The sequence below is a fragment of the Pongo pygmaeus genome, chromosome 10 (genome assembly GCF_028885625.2).
Source record: "Pongo pygmaeus isolate AG05252 chromosome 10, NHGRI_mPonPyg2-v2.0_pri, whole genome shotgun sequence".
In the NCBI taxonomy this organism is placed as follows: Eukaryota; Metazoa; Chordata; class Mammalia; order Primates; family Hominidae; genus Pongo; species Pongo pygmaeus.
Genome location: NC_072383.2, coordinates 53,505,727 through 53,530,533, shown reverse-complemented (window position 1 = coordinate 53,530,533; position 24,807 = coordinate 53,505,727). Strand labels below are relative to the sequence as shown.

The 24,807-nt window shown below is 49.7% G+C and overlaps 2 protein-coding genes across 4 annotated transcripts in view; one reads left to right on the top strand and one right to left on the bottom strand.

The window, feature by feature from the left end:
* The window catches only part of SARNP (SAP domain containing ribonucleoprotein), a 69,507-nt gene extending 62,453 nt beyond the window's left edge, over nucleotides 1-7,054 (top strand). For 2 of the 3 annotated variants that reach the window (XM_063646975.1, XM_054441990.2), the window contains one exon: nucleotides 807-1,090. In XM_063646975.1, coding sequence (XP_063503045.1) covers nucleotides 807-848 — 42 coding nt within the window. In that variant the 3' untranslated portion in view covers nucleotides 849-1,090. Of the gene's footprint in view, nucleotides 1-806; nucleotides 1,091-5,404 lie in introns of those variants that run through there. The other variant, XR_008492746.2, reaches the window with a different exon arrangement.
* On the bottom strand, nucleotides 6,390-15,096 carry GDF11 (growth differentiation factor 11). Its single transcript, XM_054441992.2, has 3 exons — nucleotides 14,475-15,096; nucleotides 9,255-9,652; nucleotides 6,390-8,742 (listed from the first exon to the last, which is right to left on the bottom strand). The coding sequence occupies exons 1-3, from the start codon at nucleotides 14,917-14,919 to the stop codon at nucleotides 8,362-8,364; spliced, it is 1,224 nt and encodes a 407-aa protein (XP_054297967.1). The 5' UTR covers nucleotides 14,920-15,096; the 3' UTR covers nucleotides 6,390-8,361.
* Between the last annotated feature and the right edge of the window lie 9,711 nt (nucleotides 15,097-24,807).

Sequence of the window (24,807 nt, the reverse complement as noted above, 5' to 3'; positions counted from 1 at the left end):
AAAGCTTCTTCATGAATAAGTATCAGAGTCAGTCTTGTAAATTAAACCCTGAAAATTTTAGAGTCAGATCAGCTAACACTCTTCACTAGAAAAAAGCCAGAGTAGTTTGTATTCTGCGAGGGGCAGTGGTTGGGAGTGCCCATGAAGGACTTGGTGCTGTTCTGTGAGTCACTTCCAGAACCAGAAGTCTTCCCTCACCATTTTGTGTCCTCTCCAGTGTTGCTGTCTCCTTTAAGAGATCTGTGATAGGGACTCACCCACATACCACTCACTCCCTATTCGTTCTGTTGGCATCAAAGATTTATATGCCTTTTTTGTGAGTTGGAGTCCTAAGGAATAGCTACTCTCTGGGCCTGACTGCTCAGAAGGGCATCTCCTTCACCTCTATGAATAGCATTGGTTAATCCTTTATCCTCTGAAATCTTCCGTCTCCCCATTAACTGGAAGACTTTCCCCAGCCTGTTAAGAGCCCATTGTTTCCAGGCTAGCTTGATCTCAGGCTGAGTGGCCCTCTTTGCTTCAGGAATCTTCCCATTTTCTACCACTGTTCTTCTCTCTGTCCCTCGCCCCCAATAACCTTCTTTACTCCTCACCCTCCTTACCCATTAAACTTTCCAGCTCCTACTGGATAACTGAAAGGATTGGAGAGATTCAGGAATGAAGTCTCTAGCTACCAAGCTCAAGTCTGGGCCATCCTTCCTTCTCGGGCCTTGTGACAGTTCATGTGAATTTGGATTAAAGCAGCCAGGAACCCAGGCAACTGTTGTCTTCAGTCTAATTTTTTTCTTCTTGCTTCTTCTTTACAGGCAAAGAAGAGGAAAAGAGCAGAGCGCTTTGGGATTGCCTGATGAAAAGTTCCTGATACTTTCTGTTCTCCAGTGTTTTCCATTTCTCTCATTCTTCTTGGTCACATATATGCCTAAATGCACAGTCATGTGCCTACGTCCTGCCTCGCAATGAGGGAGCATGTACCCCAGGTACATCCGTGAACTGCGGCAGCAGTTTGACTTATTGCTGTTTCAGCTTTAAGGTTGTTGTGTTTTTGTTTTTGATTATGTTGCTTGTTAATAAAAAAAAAAAATAGAAAAGAGAACAATGTGTTTTATTAGGTGCTCCTTTGATTTATTGGAGCCAGATTAGACCAGATAAAGGGAGTTTCAGGGGCAAATGTTATAGAGAATTGGCCATAACACCTTTACCCCTTAGAAGACAAGGAAAAGGATTGAGTTTACCCTTTAAGCCTATTTATTCCCTTCTGTCATACTCACAAGCATTTTTTATCCTCTGTGAAGAGGTTAAGTTACCCACCCACCAAGTCTTTGCTCCAGCAGCTTGTAGTGACCCGCTGAAATAAAACAGAACATGGGAGGTTTTAGGTGTTGCAAAGGACATAAATACAAGGGCAGTGATTAATAGCCTTCTGTTATTAGCTAATAATGCAGACTTTTTCTTGGATAAGATGGAGTCCAGGGTCCCACATTAAAGGAAAAGGGCCCTGATTTCAAGGGTGATGTGATACGATACTATGTTGGTCAGTCAGTTCAGGAAGGGAGATGGGCTGGATATCCCTCAGAGACAGAAGAAATTTTGTATGCAGAATCAAAGCATGACAGAGGATGTCAGAGCTGTTACGCATTGTTAGCTAAATCATTGGGAACATAAGCAGTGGAACTGGAGGCTTCAAGTTCATGTAGATCTGAAACCTGCTTAATCTTTTTGGATATGTTATTGCAGAGTTTCTCCTCTTAATCTTTATATAAGCTCGGTTTTTGTTTGAGTTATTTTTGGTAATAAGACTTAGGAGCCCGGCACCTTACCTGAAAACTTTGGTACTATGATCAGGTCCCATGTTGCTGTGGTGTAATCCTTTATCCTTATTCCTACTAAAACCTGCCTGGTTTTGTGCTTAATGAAATGGTAATAGTTTGATCACCTTTCTAATGTCAAGATATCTCTTTATTTCTCTAAAGTCTCTGGTTGGTGAGGAAGGCAGGGACCTAAAGTTTAGATACTTTAGAAAAATTGTGCCTTGGAGAGCAAATCCAAAAACTGCTGCCCATTTGTTGTGAAGTTTGCCCCATTCTGAGACTTTGGAGAAGTGAACAAAAGGGAATGCTGGTTAAATTTTTGACACCTCTTCAACCAAATAAACCTTAAAATTGGAATGACCTTCCCTTTTTCCCTCTTTTCCGTCTGCGTCCCTTTTCTTTACCTCAGGCTCTGATCTCGGGGCTAGCTTTTCCTCTCTCTACTCTGTCTTCATCTGAAAACAGAGTAGATCTGATTTGTAACTTGAGAGATTATAGATTCACTAATGGTTTCTACCTGAATATGGCTTTAAAAAGAGAAAAATACGTAAGGGAATAGAACAGTGGATCTTTTGGAAGTTTTCTTCACTTTGTCTCTTTATCCTCTATAACCTTCCAGAAAGATATTCAGCCTTACTTGCCAGGATTCTCTTCTTGAAGCCTAACTATTCTCCTCACTCATCTTACTTCCCCTAGATCTTTGAACAGTGTTTTCCAATTTGTGAGGATTTTTTTTTTTCTTATTAACCTTTTTCATCCCATTTCAGTAGCTGTTCCTATGTTGGTCAGAAGTCTCTAACCTCCAAGCCAGATGAAGTCCTCCCCTTCTTATCTCATTATAGTCATTCCCCACATACTCTTTGAGCATGAATAGTTCAGGATGCCTTTTTTCCAATTCAGTTTTAAAATAGTAATTCCATTTGGTGATGGAACAGACATTGAGGCTTGTAATTGTTTACCTGAGATCTTAGTACCCTTCCTTCCTATCCCCCAGTTTCCCTACTATAGCTGATCCAGCATCCAGATGTGGTTAACTGATTCCAATTCCTGAAGCTGTGACATTCTCTGCATACCTGAAAGCTCTTAATGAGGGAGTCTATAAAAGCTGTGGGGAGAACTAGCTTCCTCAGCTATAAATCTGTACTTTTTTATGGCTCTCTAGCATTATTCTCTTTTTTTCTACTCTCACTCTAAACTGCCCAGCCTCCCACCCTCTTAAGAACTGCTGAAGATAGAGGCTAGAAGCTTCTGTGAGGATGAGGGCTATAGGAAGGAAGGGCAGGATTTCTTGGTGTTGAGTTGAGTTCTGTTGCTGTGTCTGACATGAGGAGTGAGGGAGGAACTTAAGGGAGGATAACTTTTTTGCTATTCTCTTATATGAGGGCCTCTGGCAATGCCACTTATTTCTGATTATTGGAATCCCCCCAAAATTAAACCTCCCCTTCTCTTGCCATATCTAGACTTTTCTTGTTTTTCCCTTCCAAAGGGATTGAAAATTGCAGGTTTCACATATTTCCAGATTCTTTGAGTCCAAGGTGTCCCCAACTTTCTTGTTATCTCTTTCCCTTATGTTGTTCCTGTATTTAGGTTTCTACCTCCCGGATCACTTTTAATAGGATAGATTAGAATGTAATATTGTTTAGCAACTACTTACATTTAATTTCTTGTTCTGCCACACTAGCTCTGAGACCCTGGGCAGATAATCATTCTCTTTTCAGACTGTACCAAAAGGAACCCCATTGTGAAGGTTGCTGTGTGAATTAAGTGATATTCTCATACCATGTATTCACACTACAATAAATATTAGCTTTTACTGGGTGATCAGGGTACTGTGGAAATACATATTTCTTTCCCTGAGTAGGTTCTAGCTAGGTGTGAGTGCCCTAGTTTGAACATGTTTGTGTGTGCATACACCCAGTTATGCAGTTGTATTTTGAGAAAAAGAAAAGGCAGAAAGAGTCCCATTCATTCCCTCAACCCCAGCTCACTGGCAGGAAAGCTGGACATTGTTGCTTTGGAGCATTGACTTTCCTGCTTCTACCCCACTACAGACCAGAAGCTGTAAATGCCACTGCCTGCTGATTCTTAGCTTGGGGCCCCTGCCATTTAAAATATAGGCAAGGTCAGAGTATAGGGTAGCTTCTCATGCCTTCGGTTGGAGGATGTTTTAGGATAAAGAAGAAAAGACTTGTAAAAAGTCATCTTGAGTAGTCTTTTTTTGGGTGTTCTCTCAATATAGGAAACAAATGAGCCACAGGGAGAGAAAACCCATTTTCAGCTCAGGCCAAAGTCAGGGGTAGATGTGGATATAGTTCCCTTGGGAAGATAGAATACATAACACTTCTGCTACTCAACCAGTTCCAGCCTCATTCTTGTAGTTGGTCTCGGGTGGGGTCAGTGTGCTGATAGAACTGATAAGACAGGGAAAACATGGCAGTACATTGAACCTGCAGTAGCGCTGTCCCCAATTCTGGATCAGGTTGATGTCACAGGAGCTTTCCTTATTTTTATTTTACTTTAATTTTTTTTAGAGACAGTGTCTTACTATGTTGCTCAGCTTGGAGTACAGTGGCTATTTACAGGCCCAATCACAGCACACTGCAGCCTTGACCCTCTGGCCTCAAGTGGTCCTCCTGCTGCAGCCTCCTGAATAGCTGGAACTACAGACTACAGGAGCACACCACTGGGTCCTGCTTTCCTTTTTTTTTGAGATGGAGTCTCCCTCTGTCACCATGCTAGAGTGCAGTGGTGTGATCTCAGCTCACCGCAACCTCCGCCACCTGGGTTCAAGCGGTTCTTCTGCCTCAGCCTCCCATGTAGCTGCGATTACAGGCGCACGCCACCACGCCCGGCTAATTTTGGGTATTTTAGTAGAGATGAGGTTTCACAATGTTGGCCAGCATGGTCTCGAACTCCGGACCTCTCATGATCCGCCCGCCTCGGCCTCCCAAAGTGCTGGGATTACAGATGTAAGCCACCGCGCCCAGCCAGCTTTCCTTATTTTTTAAAAATGTGAATCAGGCAGTATTATTTTGCCATTCCCAACTCATATTCCTGGGCAATTGTGCTCTAGGTACATGGGAAAAATTTTTACAGTGAACTGAAAGAATATTTGAGATGCTATTTTAGCCACTCTTGTGTAACAAGGCAAGTTGGATGGCTATGTTGGTTTAGATTTTTGTCAAACTTCGTTGAGGAAACCTAGGAACAGGGACTGCAGGAGAATAGGACACTAGCTGGATCATCTCAAGAGAACCTTTAGATCTTCCATTCTGTGGAGGCTGGGAGAGGGGTTTTGTTGTCTTTGGGACTGTTTTGGCTCAAGCTTTTCAGAGAGGGGTTGTTCTAGGTGCCCCCAGTTTCCTGTCCTCTTCCCATCCTTCCTTGGCCTGCATGTCCCAAACCTCATACCACCATGCCCTTAGTGTTTTCTGTCTTGCTCCAGGACCCCATCTTCTTAGTCACTGAACACGAGGTTTCCTGTCTCAGATCCTCTTCACCTCCGGTTCTCCAAGGTGTAAATGTGGCACTTGATTAGGGAGAAGAGCTCAGCACTGAATTCTAAACTCTTTGACCACTTTTATTTTTTTTTTCAGGTTCAAGTGCTGGATTGTGTCATGTGACCATCCCAAAACTCAGAGCACCCTATGGCCATCTTTGCCCTCTGTCACATAACTTGAAAACTGCCTGATGGCCTTTTTGCAGTGGTTCCCTCCAGGAAGCCTTGATCTCAGTTGAAGAAGTTCTTTCCCGGCATTCCAGTGCCCCTGTCAGCTCCATACTCCTCAGACACCCTTAACAAAGGCTGTCATGCACACAGTGTAACAAATACACAAAATAAATGATAATTACACTAATAATGATATGTTCAGAGGGGCACTGGCCAGGTCCACACACATCATAAGGTGGGAGGGGGTGCTAACTCCCACTGGGTTGCTGAGCTGTGCCCCCCAAGTCCCTTTACTCTGTGCCTCTTTGGGGGTAGGGAGGAACAGGGGAATGAGACTTCAGCTCACAGATTTATGTTCATAAGAGAAAGACCCCTGCCCCCCCACCCACCACACACAAACAAAGGTCTTTATTTGGTGGTATTTAAGGGGCTGTATTCTAAGTGTCCCCCATATTTAATGCCCCAGCTCTCTAGAATCTGTAGAGGGAAGATACCTGATGCTTATTGCCCAATCCCTACTCTGCCAAGATCAAGAGGCATTTGACCTTGGAGGGAGATATTATCTGTTCTTCACTTCTTTGTTCCTTTCCTTCCACCAAGGAAATGTGAGTGGTATTGATGGTCGGGTGTGTCTTGTCCTCCAGGATTGGGGCAGAAGGAAGGATGAAGAACAGGGCCAGAGAGGCTTGGGGTTAGCATAGCTGCTATATGGGTGAAGGCAAGCTGAAGAGCCTAACAGCCCTGCCCATTCCTCTACTGAAAGACCTTGTTTCACTTTCTCACTATAAAAATAGGAATAAGATGTTAAAGCTCACCAACATCACCTTCTCAAGGGTGGTCACATACCTTTGCCCCTTCCACCAACTGGCCAAGGGGGAGAGTCATGCTCTTGGGAAGAATGAGCCATCCAGTTTTGCTCACCAGCTTGGGCTTTACTTTAGTTCAGTACTGTTTTTATCAGACCCGTAACTGCTGGTTCTACTTAGAGTGACAGTTTTGCTGAAGGTTCTTACCCCCACCTCTCCTGACATCCTCTACGCTCTTGAGTGGAGCCAAGAGGCCTGGTGGTGAAGTAAGGATAGGGTGTGGATCAGGAGATTCTCAACTCCTTGGCTTCTAGGCACTGTCCAGCTGGGAGGCAGAGGGGAACTTGTACTCTGAAGCCTGTGACTCCTCTTAAGCCTCACATCTCTTCACCACTACTCTGGTGCCCTGGTTATCTGTCCCACAGCGAGAGGTATTTTATGTCCATAAAGTGCCCGTGGTAAGTGCTCAGAATTCATCTCTTGGCTGTGGCGGGTGCTGTCATTTCTCATTCCATTGAGGGGAAGAAACTGAGGCACAGTGAGTCCAGAGGAGAATGGGTCAGGGTTGTGGGAGGAATGAATGGGCCTAGCTAGTGACTTGAAATGGCAACTAGTCTCTGCCTGCTTCCTAGCCTTCCAAACCCGGGAGTCTCCATCCTTTTCATCCTCTGTTCTAACTGGCCTTGTCAGATGCTTTTCCCCACTGTACTTTCCCCTCCCTGCTGCCAGGTACTGTTAGATTCCAAAAATAAAAGGAAAAAATAATTATACACTCTGCTTCCTTGTTCTCCCCTCTTCCACCCTGAGCTTTGGGGTTAGGGGACTAAAATGTCCCCCTTCCAGAATCCCTCCCACCTTGGTCTGCTGGCTCTATTCCCTAGCCCAGAGCAGTGATTTGGATTCAAATGCCCTGTAACCTTCAGCCTCCTTACTGCTCCTTTCTTGACCTCTCCTAACGCTTTCCAGACCCAGGGGACTCTGGGGTCTCTATACTTTCTCTAATTGACCTGAAGATAGAGGCTGGGAGCAGGGCCATTCCAGAGGCTCTTTGGTCTCTCTCTTGGCTGAGGGAATTTGGGCATAAGCAGGCTGCACCCTCTGGCTAAATAACTCAGTATCATGAGGGTGGACCTGAGGGTTTAAAGTAGCTCTCATTATATAGATCCTGGATGTTGAGGGTTCTCTCTCCCACCCCCGCATCCCCAGCTCTTAAACCCTAACCTCTTACTATTTCCATGACAACTGGCTTCAATTCAAGCCATTTAGCTCAGAAAAGGTTGAGTTAGGTTGATGATGGGTTAGAAACTAAACTTCATGTGTCTGCCCTCTTGCCCTTTACTCCCATTCCCAACCCTGGAGGCTTTATACAAGTGCTTAAGTGAGTAGGTGTTGGGGAGAGCAGGGTTTGGGGAATAAGGGATAAATGGGGCACAGTGGGCAGGGGCCCTCCTATTCCAGTAAAGCCAAATACCAAAAAAATGAAAAGTCACAATAAATAAATAAATAAAAATTCCCAAATCTTTTTGCCCCTGCCCTCACTTCCCCTTCCCCTGGCCACTGTTGGAGGGAGAGAAGGAAAAAGAATGGATTTTTGATTTCTTCTACTGAGTAGTCAGGGGATCTCCCCAAACTATACCAAGCCCCTCACCTTGCCAGTGGAAGAAAGGAGGCTTGGTGTGGGGCTTTCATTTATTACTCCATTTCAGTCTCTTTCTCAGTGTTTTGTCTCTGCCTAGTCTGTCTCTTCTGCCTCTCTCTGCCTTCTCACTGCTGCTCTTTTTGTTCCTCTGTCTCTATCACTCTGTCTCTACATCTCTCTGTCTTTTTGTCAAACCTTCTCATCTGCAAACTTCAAACACTCCCCACCCTGACTATGCCCCTCCTTCCCCTTTCCCCCAAACCCCTCACCCCTCAATTCCCACCTGCCTCCCTCTGTTGTATTGCACACTGCTTGGTCGGGGAACAGGGTGTGATGTTCATGGGAAGAGTGGAGGGAGCTCTAGGGCTTGGGGGCATGGGGGCAGGGCTGGGGGTCTTGGGGTAGGGTCTGTGGGGGAGGCATCCTCTATCCCCCACCTTAAGAGCAGCCACAGCGATCCACCACCATGCCAGGGATCTTGCCGTAGATAATCTGCTGCTTGTCATTGAAGTAGAGCATGTTGATTGGGGACATCTTGGTGGGGGTACAACAGGGCCCAGCAGAGCCTCTTGGATTGGCCTGCTGCACCAAATGGGTATGCGGATATTTTTGCATGAACATGTACTCGCATTGGCCGGAGCAGTAGTTGGCCTTGTAGCGCTTAGGTGCGATGATCCAGTCCCAGCCGAAAGCCTCAAAGTCCACTGTGAGGGGATATCGGCAGCATCGGGACTCGCTTGAGTGCTCATCGCAGTCCAGACCCAGGTTCCGCCGGGAACGTTTTGTGTTCTCTAGGACTCGAAGCTCCATGAATGGATGCTGCGGGTCAGGGAGAGGGGAAAGAAATGTGATATGGCCCTGAACAATTCCTCTTCCCTGTTCCTTTCCCACCTGCCAGGGGTATCAGAATAGAGACCGCTGACTTCTCAGCTTTTCCATTGCTCCCACCCCCAGAATTATTCTGCCCACTTTTCTTGCCAGCTAGCTAGCTCTCCTTCAACTCACCATCTCTAATTCTTACTCTTCTGGCAACCTGACCCCCGTCAGCCCCTTGGCCCAACGCCTCAACAGCCAGTTTTTTTGTTCTCACAGCTCTTCCATTAACTGACACCTTTACCTTCAAATCCAGTTTTCAGCTGTTGTCTGATTTGGATCCTTGAGAAGTAATAGTTGCCACCCAATTCCTCAACTTCTCTAGAATCAGCTGCTGACCCCAGAGAAGTAATGCTAGTCCCCAGCCTCCTTCACATTCCTTGTCTACCTTTTCCAATGTAACCCCATCTCCTCAGGGCCAGGTTACACATATCCACCACCTCAGGCCCCCTGCTCACCAGCCCCTCGGCTCCCGGCCCCAGGGAGGTGACAGCCAGGTCTGTGCCACTGGGATCAAAGGCGTTGATCTCGATGCCCCAGTTGCTCTGTGGCTGGCGGAACCAGCTGTGTAGCACTTGCTTGAAGTCGATGCTCTGCCAATGGCCTGAGCGTGAGTGCAGCTCAATCTTCAGTGAGCGGATACGGATGTGACGCCGGCCTCCGCCCCCTCCCCCTGCGGTCCCTTCCCCAGTTAGGGGTTTTAGTCGCAAGATCTGCAGGTAGACTGTGGCTGGGCGGGGTACAGGCCGTAGGTACACCCACAGCTGGGCCTTCAGTACCTTTGTGAACATCACCTTGGGACTGAAGTGAAAATGGCAGCAGAGAGGGCTGCCATCTGTCTGTACTGCTGGGTCCGCTGATAAGAGAGAAGGGCACAGCATCAGCAAAGGGTGTTTGTGTAGGGGATCAGTAGTCCTGTGTGGCATTGGCAATTTTGGACTTCTCAGCCTGACTTTTCCAGTTCTTCTTTACCCTTCTCCCCTGCCTATCTTATACCATGTCTCCGGTACCTAAAACAGCACTTGCTCTTTAGGATGATGGCCCTATAAGGCCTTACTGATCTGTGTCCATTTCCTAATCCACTTGCCCTAATATATAGGTTCCTGTCTACCAGATAACGTGCAAAATTATTCCTCCACCACCATCCTTCCTGTCCAACTTTTCCCAGCATGTAAGGCTCCAACATTTTCTGAATCTTTGAAGCTCTTTATAGAAGCCATACCTCTTATCACACCTGCTGCCCTTCCATCACCTTGCCCCTATCTGCTCTGACTTATCTGTTGGACAGGTAGGGCCTGGCACATCCCTCCCCCACAAAAAAACACAGATGGCCTCAGAGAGGGGATAACCCAGGGTCCAGATAGGGAGCATGAGCTAAATTTATCCCATTATGTAAACCAGAATTCAGATCTAGGCTTCTTGCCTCACTCCCATTAGGAATAACACCCAGCAAAATGGAACTATCGAAGCACTTCCTATACATCTGTCTCCCCATTCTCTCTCTCCTAAGAAGTTTCTTCAGCTGCTGCTTCATCATCATCACCATAACTGCCCGAAGCTCTTGAGGAAAGGAATAATTACCTCCATAGTGTTGCCTCCTATTTGCCTAAAGCACCAGAAATAATATTAAATACACCAGATGAACTACAATGCCTTTTTTCTCCCCTGAGCTTCCTTTGGCTTCTCAGTCTAGTGCCAGTAGGTCTTTACAAAGTTTTAACATCCCAACTTTACATTTTGACCCATTTCCCCTTGCTCTGGACGTTAAATTGATCCTTCTTGGGTCTAATGGATGATTCTCAATAAATATCTGCCTCTGCTTCCATTCCAGCTCCTCTTCACTGCCTTTCCTAAGTCAGTTGGGAGTGCCCTACAACATGTCTCCATTGGACAGAATATGTCTATCCTCACTCTAGATAGGAAGAATCAGGAATGAGCTTCCAGAGCCGGATAAGTAGGGTTAGGAAGTCTAGGCCTTTAAGTATCCTCCCCATGTCTTCAGTTCTGCAAAATCAGGATGGACTTAGGATATCCTGTCAGCTCTTCCCCACCCCCACCCTGGGAGAAAGAGGACCTTCTAAGTGAGATGAGGAGAAAGTGCTTAATGAACATCATTATTCAGGATATGATACCCAAAGTCTCTATAGCTTTTTTTTTTCTTGATTATTCTCTGAGGTCCCAGGGCCCTGGTAGTCCAGTTATTTTACTGGCTGGAGCTTCAGTGATGGTGCAATAGAGTAGGGTTTGGCGGGTGAGAATTCAGAGATCAGAAGTAGCTGGGGTAGGGAAGCTACTAGTGAGATGGGGAGTGACAAGCAACATCTCAAATAGCATACTTTACAAATTTCTGCATAGGAATTGTCTATTTTCTTGCCATTAGGTACTAATCTCCATGAGAGTGGACACTGTTGTTATTCATAGTGTCTGTTTTGCTCACCATTGTAGCTTTAGTGCCTCCCATAGTGCCAGATAGCACTCAATAAATACATAGTGAATGAACTCCCTAAACTCCCAATCTTAAATTATACAGGCAAGTGCCTGAAAGTTCTTCCTGGCATCTAAATTCTGTTCTTTGGCTATAATTGAAGTGGGTTTAATCACTGCCTGATTCCTTACTAACCACTATCTAACCTTACTCACCAAACTTCTCAGTGTGATACAGATAATAATAATTCTTGCTTTACATGAGTGCTGAGCATTAACTAGAGAATGTGAAAATAGAAAACAAACATTTATTGAGAAGCTACTACTATTTTCACATTCTCTACTAAGCTCTAAAACCCTCCCTCTACCTAAGCTGATCCAGGGTTTGAAGATGAGGGCTACATCTAAGTCTTTGATTCCACATACTTGTCCCAGTGGACAGGGGACAGTCAGTGCTACAGGGAGGCAGGACATAGGGAGAAAGAAAAGAGCAGGGAGAAGAGCCAGCGGGGGAGAGACGAGATGGTGAGGGAGATCATAGAGAAGAGACTGTTAGAGGTGAAGGCAGATTAGTAGATATAGGGCGAGAAATAGAAGTTAGAGTGGAAAGATGCAGGGGATAATCATGGCAAAGGGAGAATAAGTTTGGGAGTTTGAGAATCCTGATGTAGGGGCAGTGATAGAAAGGAGTGGGTGATGGTTAGAAAGCTAAGGGTGGGAGGAAGCTAAACCTAGTGGGGTAAAAAGGAGAGAAAGGATAGAAAGGGTACAGACGGAGGAACAAAGGAGAAGCAGGTAGAGCCACAGAGGGAAACGGGGCTCGAGAGAGTCCCCAACACACATATGCCGAGCTCTGATGGGGAGGAAAAGGGGCCACATCTGTGTTGAATTGATCGGGCTGGTGGCAGGCAGCAGGTCAGGTTTAGTAGGCGGCGCTGGTGGGAGAGAGAGGTCACCGCACTATTTTCAGCAAATGCCCAACCCCCTCCCTGCACACCACCTCCCCTTCCCCCCACCCTAACCCCCCCAATACACACACTCCCTACCATGGCTGGAAGGCCTAAGGGCAGGAGGTTGGGCTGAGAGGGCAGGGGCCTCTTGGTGTGGGGAGGAGAGAGAAACTCAGGGGCTGGGCTTGGCTTCCAGAAGGGCAGGGGGCTGAGTTCCCAGGATGAAGGCTTGGTGGGAGAGCCTGAGAGGGTAGAGGGAACTAGGGCAGGCAGAACAGCCTAGGAGAGGTGGGGGCTGGGGTCCAGGGTTGAGGGCTGGGGGAGGGGAGGGAGGGGGAGGGGAACGGAGGCCATCTCTGCTGACAAACACCTCCCCCGATTAGCAGAGCACAAGTCTCTTATTAAAGCGGGTCCCTGGGGATTAGACTATAAAAGTCTCTTTTTCCTTTTCCCCTCTCTCCCTCCCCTCCCCTCCCCTCCACTCCCCCTCCCTCTCTTAAGAGCTCAGCTTAGGCTCTTAAAGGGGACGTACAATACCTGGCCGGAGACCCAGTTCCCTACTTGTACAAGTCCTGGGGTGGCACCGGACTGGAAGTTTTGATGGGATCCTACCAGCTGGTGTCCCCTCCCCACCGACCCAGGCCTCACCTGCACAGCCCAACTCATGTAGGCAGGGTCCCTTCACTTCGTGTATCCCCATTACCAGAGCTAACTCTGGTGGGCTCAGGCCTGTTGGTTAAGGGATGCTAAGGATATTTAGGGGCAAGGAGAAGTCCACAGCCCCATCACCCATCCTGGAAATCACACACACTACACCACATAGACTAGAGTATCTTTTCCCTCTGTAACCTTCATCTTCCAGCAAACTCTTGATCTGAATTCCTCTATAACTCTGTATCCTAGAAACCCCACCCCCTACCCCTGCCCTCAGTCGATCTGAGACTGACCCTAGCTTCCATAAGCAGAAGCCTTAAGAATAGAAGGGAAACTGAGGAACCCCAGACCAGATCCCCAGGCCTCCCACCCCCACAGCCAGTTTCCTGGTTCTTTGAGTTTAACAGCCCTGACCAAGTCTTGTGGAATTGAGGTCTGCAGAAATACCAGGGGCAGTGTGAGGCACTCAGCCTCCCAGATGCACACCTGGGTTCCTGTGCCTCTCCCATGGGGGTGGGCCACTGGGACTCCCCTCAGCCCCCAGCTTTTTATGACCCATCTGCCAATAAACCAGTCTCCCCCGTCTTCTGTTCACAGCCATAAAACCAAACTCTGTGTGTGTTGCAGGGGGCTGTGGGAAGGGGGGAAACCTTGCCAAACCACTAGGGAATAAGACAGGCCTGGTTCCCTGTAGTTGGGGAGGGGGGGGAGACCTCAGTGGGGGAGGAGAAGGAGTCACCTGACCCTAGGGAGAGCTGGAAAGAGGGGGTGTAGTATTCGCCTGGATTTTCCAGGCCATAAAATTTCAAAGCAGCTCATGTCTATTATATGTTCATCTTCCGTTTGGTCAGGGGCTCGGATGCCTGGGTTCCCGCTCCCCCATCTACTAGTTTCTCTTTTTTCCTAGGTCTTCGTCTCTCTCAAGTCCAGCTGCGGTAGGGGCGGGCGAATAAGGGATGGAACACTAAGGTTTGAGTAGCCAATGAGTGTCCCTAGCCCCCAGCGCAATGGAGTTGAGCTCTCTGAGCTCGGTCAGTATCAAGAAGGCACAGCTATTCCGACCCCTTGGGATACCCTGTCTGAGACAAGGGTCAGGATGGAAAGGGTGCCAGCTGGGCTGCCAGGAGGTGTACAGGGCTCTGGGACCCTATTCCTGGGAGAGAGCACACAGTTCTCTGCAGCCGGGTGGGCACGTTGCGAACGGAGCACGGAGTGGGGAGTTAGCGCCAGGGCCACTGGGAAGCAGAGAGCACTGCAGTCCAGCTGGGGCTGCGGGGGTCCTGCAGCCTCCCGATTCTATTCTCCAGCCTCCCTACCACGGCTTTTCAGGACAGAGTCACTGCCCAGTCCCAGCTTCCCCGGACTCCAACAAGGATCTTTTTGGCATACTGGGGGTGGGAGGCAGTATCTCGAAACCCGCCCCATTTCCCCCCGCCTCAACCTCCGAGAACTAGGCGTGCATACAACTTTGCAGCCCATCTCCACCGCTCCGAAAACTTCTATGAAGTAGCCCCCGCTCCCCAATTCGTCAAGTTTTAGCAGAAAAAGCTTCCGGGCCGGGGCAGCAGGGAGCGCCCCGCTTGGAGCAGAAGGCGCCCTTCGCGGGGCCAGAGCCAGCACCCCACTGCTCGCGCCCCGCAGCCCACTTACTCTCCTGGGCCATGCTAATGACGGTCTCGGTGGTGGCGTGGTACTCGTCCTCCTCCAGGAAGTCCTCGGGCTGCAGCGCGTCGCCCTGGAAGTCGTGTAGGTCCAGGATCTGCTGCAGCGGCGGCGCCTTGGGCAGCAGCTGCTTCACCACCTCGCGGCTGATGTTGGGCGCCTCCTTGAGCCGCAGTTTGCTCAAGATCTGCGACTTGATGCTCTCTAGGCGCAGCTCGCGGCTGTGCTGCCGCCAAACGCACACGGGGCAGCCGTCCGGCTCGGGCGCCACGGACGGGGCTGGCCGGCTGGAGCGCTCCCCCCCGACCCCCGCCGCTGCCGCCGCCGCCGCCGCCGCCGCCGCCGCCACGGGGCCCTCGGCCGCCTCCCCCCGGGGCCGCAGCTCCAGGGCGAGGAGCAGGAAGCCCAGCAGCAGCGGGGCCGCGAGCACCATGCTGGAGGGGAGGGGAGGGAGGACTGGGGGGCGGGGACGCCGGAGTCCCGCGGGGAGGGGGCGGAGGGAGGAGGGAGGGAGGAGGAGGGGGTCCGGGCGGCGCGGGATTGGGGGCTGCCCGGCCGAGGGGGGACCCGGGGGGCCGGGGGCGGCGGGCGCGCGGGCGGGGCGGGCGGGCGGCCGGGGCGGGCGGCTGGGGGGGCCCGAGCCCGGGCCAGGCCCTTTATAGCCCCGGCCCCCGTGTCGTCAGCGGCCGCGATTGGCTGCGGAGCCAACAAAAGAGGCAGCGCTGTCATCCGAGGCGAAAGAGGGAGCCGGAGAGAGCCGAGGAATAGAGAGAGGGAGGGAGTGAGGGAGCAAGGGCCAGAGAGAGATGAAGAGACAGAGATATGAGGGGGCGGGGGGGGGGGGGCGGATATAGAGGGAAAATCAGAGCCAGAGAGACCAAGGAGAATCAGAGAGATAAAGGGGGAAGAGGCAGAGATAGGAAAAGGAGGAGGAGAGAGGGAGAAACAAAGGAGGAAAAAGAGAGTCGGGGGAAGACGCAGAAGTGTGAGACTTAGCTAGAGAGGGAAATAGTGTGGCTGTGGGAGACACAGAACCGAGAAGGAGGAAGACTGGGACAACTAGTGGGAGAGTTAGAGTGGAGACAAAAATGGTGAGAAGAGGGGTACCACTAGATAGGGGGAGACAGAGGTCTACAGAGCCAGACCAGAAGAGATCGGGGGTCATGGAGATGGGAACAGGGGCAGAGAAACAGAGGACAGACGAGTGCCCTGGGAAAGAGAGGGAGGGGGAAAGAAATCAGGATGAGGGAGGAGAGAGAGGGGCACAGACAGGGAGACACCAAGGGAGCCCCTGAGGAGGCAGGTGCAGGGGATTGGGGGTGGGGGAGAGGAAAGGCAGAAACTCCTGAGAGAAGGAGCCACAAGAGTCAGCCTTGGTGGGAGCACAGAGAGCCCAGGGAACAGAGGTGGAGAACTTGAGACCAGAGGAGCTCTAGCCACCAGAGGTAGCCCAAAGAAGATGCTCAAGGAAGCCATGGAAGGAAGCACCAGGCTAGGCTCATCAGAGGGATTAAGGGGACTAGGAGAGGAAGAGGTCAGGGACAACCTAAGAAGGTGGAGAGGTGATGGGAAGAACTGAAACAGAGGGAAGACAGAGCTGGGAAGACTGTGAGCTTGAAACTGGGGCTTAACAGGGCTAAGGTAGTCAGCCGGCTGGAAAAGGCAGGAGCTAGAGGCCACTGGGGGAAGGGTGGGAGGAGATGGCTGGAGGCTGTTATACTTGGGGAGAAATCTAGATCTCTGGATTTCTAGCTATATCTTTGGATCTGCAGGGTCTTAGAAGTCTGAGAAGGGGCTGGAGGTTGCAAGGGTGAGCATGGGAAAGAAGTCTGCGCTCAGATGCACAAGATGAAATACAGATGTGGGACCAGCCCTAGTCTTCAGGTGTGATCCTGGGCAGTCAGAGAGCAGAGTAGAACAGTACAAAGGTGAAAAAATGTTTTGAGGGTGCTTAACTTCTGACTTCAGGTTTTCCAGGCTTATTTCTGGATCTGAAAGCCCTGGAGCAATAGTCAAATTGAAAATGTTCGGGCCAGGCTGGGCGCGGTGGCTTACGCCTATAATCCCAGCACTTTGGGAGGCCGAGGCGGGCGGATCACCAGGTCAGGAGATCGGAGATCGAGACCATCCTGGCTAACATGGTGAAACCCCGTCTCTACTAAAAATACAAAAAATTAGCCGGGCATGGTGGCGGGCGCCTGTAGTCCCAGCTGCTGGGTAGGCTGAGGCAGGAGAATGGCGTGAACCCTGGAGGCGGAGCTTGCAGTGAGCCGAGATAGCGCCACTGCACTCCAGCCTGGGTGACAGAGCGAGACTCCGTCTCAAAAAAAAAGAAAAAATGTTTGAAGGAATCAGGTCTTGCTAATTTCCTGGCATCCACAATGTTTATTTAATAAATGGATGAACTTTATTATTGGGCTTCTCAGAATAGAGGGGCATTGGTTTCCTCTCTGGAATTAAAGCCCAATAAAATGTCTTAAAGTTGGCTTGGCATAGGCATCAGGAGCACCAGACATAAGGATAGAGTTGGGTTGAGGAACTGGAGTAGAATAAGGGAAGAAACTGGGGATCCAGGTATGAGGGGAGGAGGTTGGGTAGGGGTTAGGAGGACCAAGCTGGGGAGCTTTGAAGAGACAATCCATTTCCATGGGTAACAGAAACTGAAAACAAAACAGACTGGAACAAAAACTTAGACAGCTTGTTCCCTCCCTTGCTTTCAACCAAGACATGGGCATTTCAGCATTTCACCAAGTTTCTTCATCTATAATATGGGGCTACAATCCCTACCCTTAACTGGTTGTGGGGATTCCATATAAGCAATCGATAGTGGCCTTCATGGGCTTCTTCTCCTTCATGATTCTTCCTTTCCTTTCTGATTTTTCAGAGCAGTGATTGCCTTTAGCACATATTCTGGCATATCCTATGTCGTAAAATGTTTCTCTGTCATTTCTTCAGCAAAATTGGAAAGGCTGTGAGAGCAAAGTTGGTGTCACCTCCTTCTTCTCCCTTAAGAGAAGGTAGTACAGACTTCACTTCCTCACCAAACATGTATCTAGTGGCAGGTACAAAGATAAATGAGATGCAAAAGTAAGTAAGACTCAGCTCCTTTCCTCAGAGAACAGATAAACTAGAAAAGACACTAGGTAGGCCAGGCACGGTGGCTCACGCCTGTAATCCCAATACTTTGGGAGGCCGAGGTGGGTGGATCACCTGAGGTCAGGAGTTCGAGACCAGCCTGGCCAACATGGTGAAACCCCGTCTCTACTGAAAATACAAAAATTAGCCGGGCATGGTGGTGTGCACCTGTAGTCCCATCTACTCAGGAGGTTGAGGTGGGAGAATCACTTGAACCTGGAAGGCGGAGGTTGCAGTGAGCCAAGATCACACCACTGCACTCCAGCCTGGGTGACAGAGCAAGACTCTGTCAAAAAAAAAACCAAAAAAACAAAACAAAACAAAAAAACAAAGAAAGAAAGAAGGAAGGAAGAAAGGAGAGGAGAGGAGAGATTAAGTAAACAAGACCAGCCAGAACTCTAGGCCAGATGCTTCCTGCGTATCTCAATCTGGATGTTTCATGGCACTTCAAGTATCATAGGTTAGAGAACCCCTTCTTTCTCCCTAAAATGTGTCCCATCCTGCAGCTTTTCATTTTAGTGAATGACAATCATCCAGGCTAGAAATCTGAATGTCTTGTTTCACCCTTGTCCTCTTGACCATTTCTGAATCTTTGCACAGGTTGTTTCTTCTTCCTAGAACAACTCCCCCTACTACTTCCACTCTCTTCCACCCACCAATCTCTTGGCCAAGTTTACTCTTTCTTCAGGTCTCAGCATAGATCCCATCCAAGAATCCTTTCCTGACTTCAGGTCTAGAGTAGCTGCTTCTCCCAGATATATCTGCACCATTCTGTGAGGTATGGAGATTAATCACCTAGCTTCTAGACTAGAAGTAGGCTGGCTGGGTTCAGGTCCCAGCTCTCTCCCTTTTCTGGTTGTGTGAACTTGGACAAGTTATTAAACCTCTTTATACCTCAGATTCCTCACCTGTAAGATGGGGATAATTATATATATATATATATAGAGAGAGAGAGAGAGAGAAACGGAGTCTTGCTTTGTCGCCCAGGTTGAAGTACAGTGGCGAGATCTCGGCTCACTGCAACCTCCACCTCCCAGGTTCAAGCGATTCTCCTATCCTCAGCCGCCCGAATAGCTGGGATTACAGGCACGCGCCGCCAAGTCTGGCTAATTTTTGTATTTTTAGTAGAGACGGGGTTTCACCATGTTGGCCAGGCTGGTCTTGAACCCCTGACCTCAAGTGATCCACCCGCTTCGCCTCCCGAATTGCTGGGATTACAGGCATGAGCCACTATAGCTGGCCAAGGATAACAATATTGTACCTATTTCGTAAGGTTATGAAGATTAAATGTCTGAAAACCTGTTCTAAATGCATTAGTTATTACTGTTACCCCAACTTACAACGCTCACCTTGGGAGACCAGAGAGAGCAAGAACTTTTTCACCAAAGTATTCCTTAACAGCTTTGAATAAAGAATGAATGAGCCCTGCTAAGTGAACTTGATAAGAGTTGGGTGGGGGAAAGAAAACAGTGTATTTGTATATATGAGGGGTTATTGGTATTTGTCAAATACAGGGAATTGGAGTCAGGAACATTTGAGACAGAAAGGATTTCTATCTCCTGATAACCTCCTCAGTTTCCAAGACTAAACATAATCCAATAAGTGGACAAGACTGCCATCTGATGGTAGAATCTGGAATATCAGCTCCTTGGAGGTGGAACTAAAAGCACGGCTTAAGGGTTTTATTTTTGCATACGTTGTACATTTTCATTTTAGACTTTTAGTTTGAAAAGTTCCATATCATAATGCATTAAGCCTTGTCCTTTCTCCAGCATCTCCTAGATCTTGCCTATTTCCTTGAGTTCCCTCAGGTTTGGTCCTGTTGGGATCCCCTGAGTTTCAGGAATTAACCCCTGGGAGGTTTCTTTTAGGAGCTTCAGAACTCCAGCTGCCCCAGACTCCCTAAAAATGGGGCACTGGTGGCTTTACGGAAAATAAGTTCGGGGGGATCTGGACATTAGATCTTTCCTTATCCTAGTACATGCTAAGGTTTGGGGCCCCGCCCACTGTCCTAGTCTCCCTGGCAACTGTCTTCCTGCCAAGGGTGCCCCTCTCCCAGAGTTACCCAGGCAACCTTCAGGCCCGCCTTCTTCAAGGTCCTGACTGGTTCATAGCAAATGTGGGTCGCAGCCTAAGGGAGGCATTTAGGCTTAAAATGTACGAGCTGCCAGGAGAGAAGGAGGCTGTGTTCCGGGGGAAGGTATGAGGTTTCAGGACCTGCTAGAGAGAGAGGTGCTTGGGTAGATGGTCTGCTACATCCTCAGGAAGAGCTGCAGCTCCCTGGAGCCTGTCACCGGGGTCTGAGGCCAGAGTTGCCTGGACTGTGATCAGAAGTGCTGCTGCCAGAACAGGGGAACCATTGTAAGGGAACCCTGTAAGGGGGGACTCCCGCCACCCTGCACCTTCACCACAATGGCCACCTCCACACCCAAACTGCCTTGTCTATCAGAGCTAGGCTCAGTGGGGAGTAGCTATTTTTCTCCCCTCCCTGGGGAGGATCCCTAATCCTATCTCTTCTTCCTTTTTTTCTCCTAAAGTTTCTATTTTGAGGGTCAGTGGACTCATTCTTTGGCACTGCAGGGCTTTCTAAGGAGGGGAGGGGCTACATCTCGTTGAGATGTAGCAGAGGGGAGAGGCTTACTCCCCGGCTCTCCTGCTCTCCCTGCATGTGCCTCTGGGGGAGTGGGGAGGCTATTCTGGGCTAGGGGGTGGTGTGTTAGTAGAGTGGACCCCTTCCAGTCCTCTGCCCACAAATTCTGCAGCTCCAGAGAGGATGTCACTGTAATTACTGTCCTCTCCCACACCACATTCTAAACCCTATAATTATCTTGCTGGGATCACTTGGCAGTCTTGTTAACCTCTTTAGCCCCAAGGCCCTCTAAGAGAAGTTGGGAGTTTGGAGAAGGGGGCCAAAGAGTTTGTGTTTGGGGTGGTGGGCAGTGTGGCAGGATACAACTGGGGGACTCTAAGAATCATTTGGGATTATGTCTTCCTTTGCCTCTGGCATCCCTCCTGCTCATCCCCAATCTGTCCCCTCTCTTCTTCTCATGGCAGGCCAGCTCTACAACACCACTGGGTGCAAGCTGCTGCTTATCTTCATTCTTGGCCTCCCTGGGGTCCCCACCTCTTCCCTGAGTTCTCACCTACTGCTCCCTCTCTGGGCCCATGGTGGGTCCTCATTGCAGGCCCTATTTCTGGCAGTGGCCAATGCTGCCAGCAGGAGGCACCACTATTCCAGCTGCTGCTCCAGGAAAAGAACGGGTCTGAGTGCAATGTCAGCTTCTCCAAGGACCTTAAAACGCTGGCAGATGGGCTGATCCAGGAGGCGACAAAGCAGTAGCTGGGCTGCCAGGTGAGGGAGCTGTTGGGAAGCAGGGAGGAACTGCAGGAGTGTTCAGAGGGAATTATCTCTCCAGAGGGAATGAAGGAGAAAGCAGAGGGTAGTGAAGGTCAAAGTTGTCAAATGAGGGGCATGTGTGTGTGTGTGAACGGTGAGGGTGTGAGGATGACCAGAGGGTCTGGCTGGGATCTGGGAATGGGAGCCTGAAATTGGTGAGGGCAGGAGAAACTGGTCTGGGCTCTACCGAGGTGTGCCAGCACTCCTCACCCCTAGTTCCCTGGGCTGCAAGACCACATCCATGGGGAATAACCCAACAAGTTTGAGAACAGCCTGGGTGAGTGCCACAGGCCCTTCTTCTTTGGCAGGTATCTCAGGTCCTCTGCTGCCCCACTGCATCCCCCAGCCTGTGCTAGGCAGCTTCCAGAACCCAGGGGTTCTCTTTGTCATAGCCCTCTCACCACACTGTATTTTTTGTCTGTGCCTATAAGGTTGTAAGCACCCTGAAGGCAGGGACATGTCTTACTTATCTCCATGTTTAGGCTCCCCATACATGGATGAATACATGAATGAATTTTTCCTAAGCCCCTGCCTAGGCCTTTTGGCTTTTTAGTCCCAAGGAACAGAAACCTGAGATAACCACCCAGTCCCAGCATCACCTCTTTGTCATTTCTCCTATGTTCATCTCTGTTCCATCCTAGGAAAAACTTTAGTTGTGAGGCTCTGTGACTCTCAGGTAGATACCTCTGTGCTCCTGTGCCTGGTTCTGGGCCAGAACCACACAGCAGCTAAGATCCTGGCCAAGGGAGTGCATAAACAAGACATGAACCTGGACGAGGCTCTCAAGCAGGATGGGCTGGAGCTGTTCATCCTGCCCACTCACCAGCTGGGCATTTGGATGGACCTCGTTGTTAATGATGGCACTGGCTGGGAAGAGACCGGGACAGGAGTGACAATGAGGGGCCAGAGGTCAGGAACTAGGGGCCCAAGAAATGGGGAAAGGAATTGAGGCGGGCCCTAAGGACAGATCCTGGTGGGGGGTGGAGCTGGAGTGTGGGGTTGCAAGAGGAGCTAGACCTTGGGGCTTGAATTGGGGGGTCTAGGCCAAGGCCAAGGCTAAGGTGAGTGTGAGGGGCAGAAGGAGGCTGATTGTCCCTCCCACCCTACCTTGGCTACGTCAGTTGGGGTGGGGTATCCAGATATTTCTCAAAGCAAAATCATTTTAATTCCCATGAGTCTAAAAACAGGGTATGATAAAGCCTTATCATTCTTTTTTGTTTGTTTTTTGAGGTCTTTGGAGAAGGACCTCAGAATGCTAGCAGATGGGCTGATCCAGGAGTGTTGCTCTGTTGCCCAGGCTGGAGTGCAGTGGCATGATCTCGGCTCACTGCAGCCTCCGTCTCCCGGGTTCAAGTGATTCTCCTGCTTCAGCCTCCCCAGTAGCTGGGATTACAGGCACGTGCCACCACACCCAGCTAATTTGTATTTTTAGTAGAGACGGGGGTCTGTCCATGTTGGTCAGGCTGGTCTCGAACTCCTGACCTCAGGTGATCCGCCTGCCTCAGCCTCCCCAAAGTGCTGGTATTACAGGTGTGAGCCACTGTGCCCAGCCACCATTTTTTATTTATTTATTTATTTTTTTGAGATGGAGTCTTGCTCTGTCACCCAGGCTAGAGTGCAGTGCTGAGATCTCACTGCAACCTCCGCCTCCCAGGTTCAAGCAATTCTCCTGCCTCAGCCTCCTGAGTAGCTGGGACTACAGGTGCATGCCACCACGCCCGGCTAATTTTTTGTATTTTAGTAGAGATGGAATTTCACTGTGTTGCCCAGGCTGGTCTCAAACTCCTGAGCTCAGGCTATCCATCCACCTCGGCCTCCGAAAGTGCTAGGATCACAGGCATGAGCCACTGCGCTCGGCCTGGCCACCATTCTTTTTTTTTGAGATGGAGTCTTTGTCACCCAGGCTGGAGTGCACTGGCACGATCTCGGCTCACTGTAACATCCACCTCTTGTGTTCAAGCGATTCTCTTCCTCAGCCTCCCGAGTAGCTGGGATTACAGGCACATGCCACCACGCCCAGCTAATTTTTGTATTTTTAGTAGAGACAGGGTTTCACCATGTTGGCCAGGCTGGTCTCGAACTCCTGACCTCAGGTGATCCACCCGCCTCGGCTTCCCAAAGTGCTGGGATTACAGGTGTGAGCCACCGCACCCGGCCCTGGCCACCATTCTTAAAGTAATAAAACCAATTCCCTTAATTTATTCTGCGATCCTCACAACTGCCCTGTGAGGTGGGGAAGGGAGTTGTTTCCCTCCTACTCAACTGGGAGAAAGCTGAGGCTCAGGGAGAGAGGTCACCCCATTCGTGAGCAGCAGAACCAGGTCTCACACCAGGGCTTCTGGCCTCAGAAAGCATCTTGCTGGTGGCAGGTGTGACAGCACTGGAGTGGTACATCAAGACCCTGGCAGGGTGTGGTGGTTCACGCCTGTAATCCCAGCACTTTGGGAGGCCAAGGCAGGTGGATCACTTGAAGTCAGGAGTTCAAGATCAGCCTGACCAACATGGTGAAACCCCGTCCCTACTAAAAATACAAAAAGTTAGCCAGCGTGGTGGTGGGCACCTGTAATCCCAGCTACTCAGGAGGCTGAGGCAGGAGAATCACTTGAACCCGGGAGGCAAAGGTTGCAGTGAGCTGAGATCTCGCCATTGCACTCCAGCCTGGGCAACAAGAGCAAAACTCTGTCGGGAAAAAAAAAAAAGAATTAAAAAAATTAGCTAGGTGTGGTGGCTGGCTACAGCCTGTAATCCCAGCTATTTGGGAGGCTGAGGCAGGAGAATCACTTGAAACTGGTAGGCGGAGGTTTTGGGGAGCCGAGTGCCACTGCACTTCAGCTTGGGTGACAGAGTGAGACTTCGTCTCAAAAAAAAAAAAAAGACCCAGATTCTTACCTGCAGGTTGACCTGTTGACCCTGAGTGGCTTTACCTCTCTAAGCTCCACTTTCCTGGAAGTGAGATAAAAAGGGACTTTGGCAATATGTTCTTCTGGATACCATGGTAATGTAGTCTTGCCAATTATGAAGGGTGTGGCCTCCCCCAAAAAGTTGGAGCAGAGATGGCCACCCAGTGACTGGAGACTCCTTTTTTTTTTTTTGAGACGGAGTCTCACTCTGTTGCCCGAGCTGGAGTGCAGTGGCACAATCTTGACTCACTGCAACCTCTGCCTCCCAGGTTCAAACAATTTTCCTGCCTCAGCCTCCTGAGTAGCTGGGATTATAGGCATGCACCACCACGCCTGGCTAATTTTTTTTTTTTTTGAGACAGAGTCTCGCTCTGTTGCCCAGGTTGGAGTGCAGTGGTGTGTTCTCAGCTCACTGCAACCTCCGCCTCCCGGGATTAGAGTGATTCTCCTGCCTCAGCCTCCTGAGTAGCTGGGATTACAGGCGTGCACCACAATGCCCGGCTAATTTTTGTATTTTTTAGTAGAGACAGGGTTTCACCATGTTGGTCAGGCTGTCTCGAACTTCTGACCTCGTGATCTGCCTGCCTTGGCCTCCCAAAGTGCTGGGATTACAGGCGTGAGCCACCGCCGCGGCCACACCTGGCTAATTTTTGTATTTGTATTAGAGATGGGGTTTCACTGTGTTGTCCAGGCTGGTCTCAAACTCTTGACCTCAGGTGATCCACCCGCCTTGGCCTCCCAAAGTGCTAGGATTATAGGCGTGAGCCACCGCGCCCGGCCTGGAGACTCCTTTGTGTTCCCCAGTCTCCACCAACTGGTAAGTACATAGTGGTGATGTTGCCGTGGAGCCCGTGCACAGTATTCCCCTGGGGGCTGCACTTAGTGCTGG

Coding starts and splice junctions, on each gene's coding strand:
- GDF11 (XM_054441992.2), bottom strand. CDS start 14,919: ATGGTGCTCGCGGCCCCGCTGCTGCTGGGCTTCCTGCTCCTCGCCCTG. Junction 9,653..14,474: donor CATTAGCATGGCCCAGGAGA/GTAAGTGGGCTG, acceptor CTCTCTTATCAG/CGGACCCAGCAGTACAGACA. Junction 8,743..9,254: donor GGCCGGGAGCCGAGGGGCTG/GTGAGCAGGGGG, acceptor CCTGACCCGCAG/CATCCATTCATGGAGCTTCG.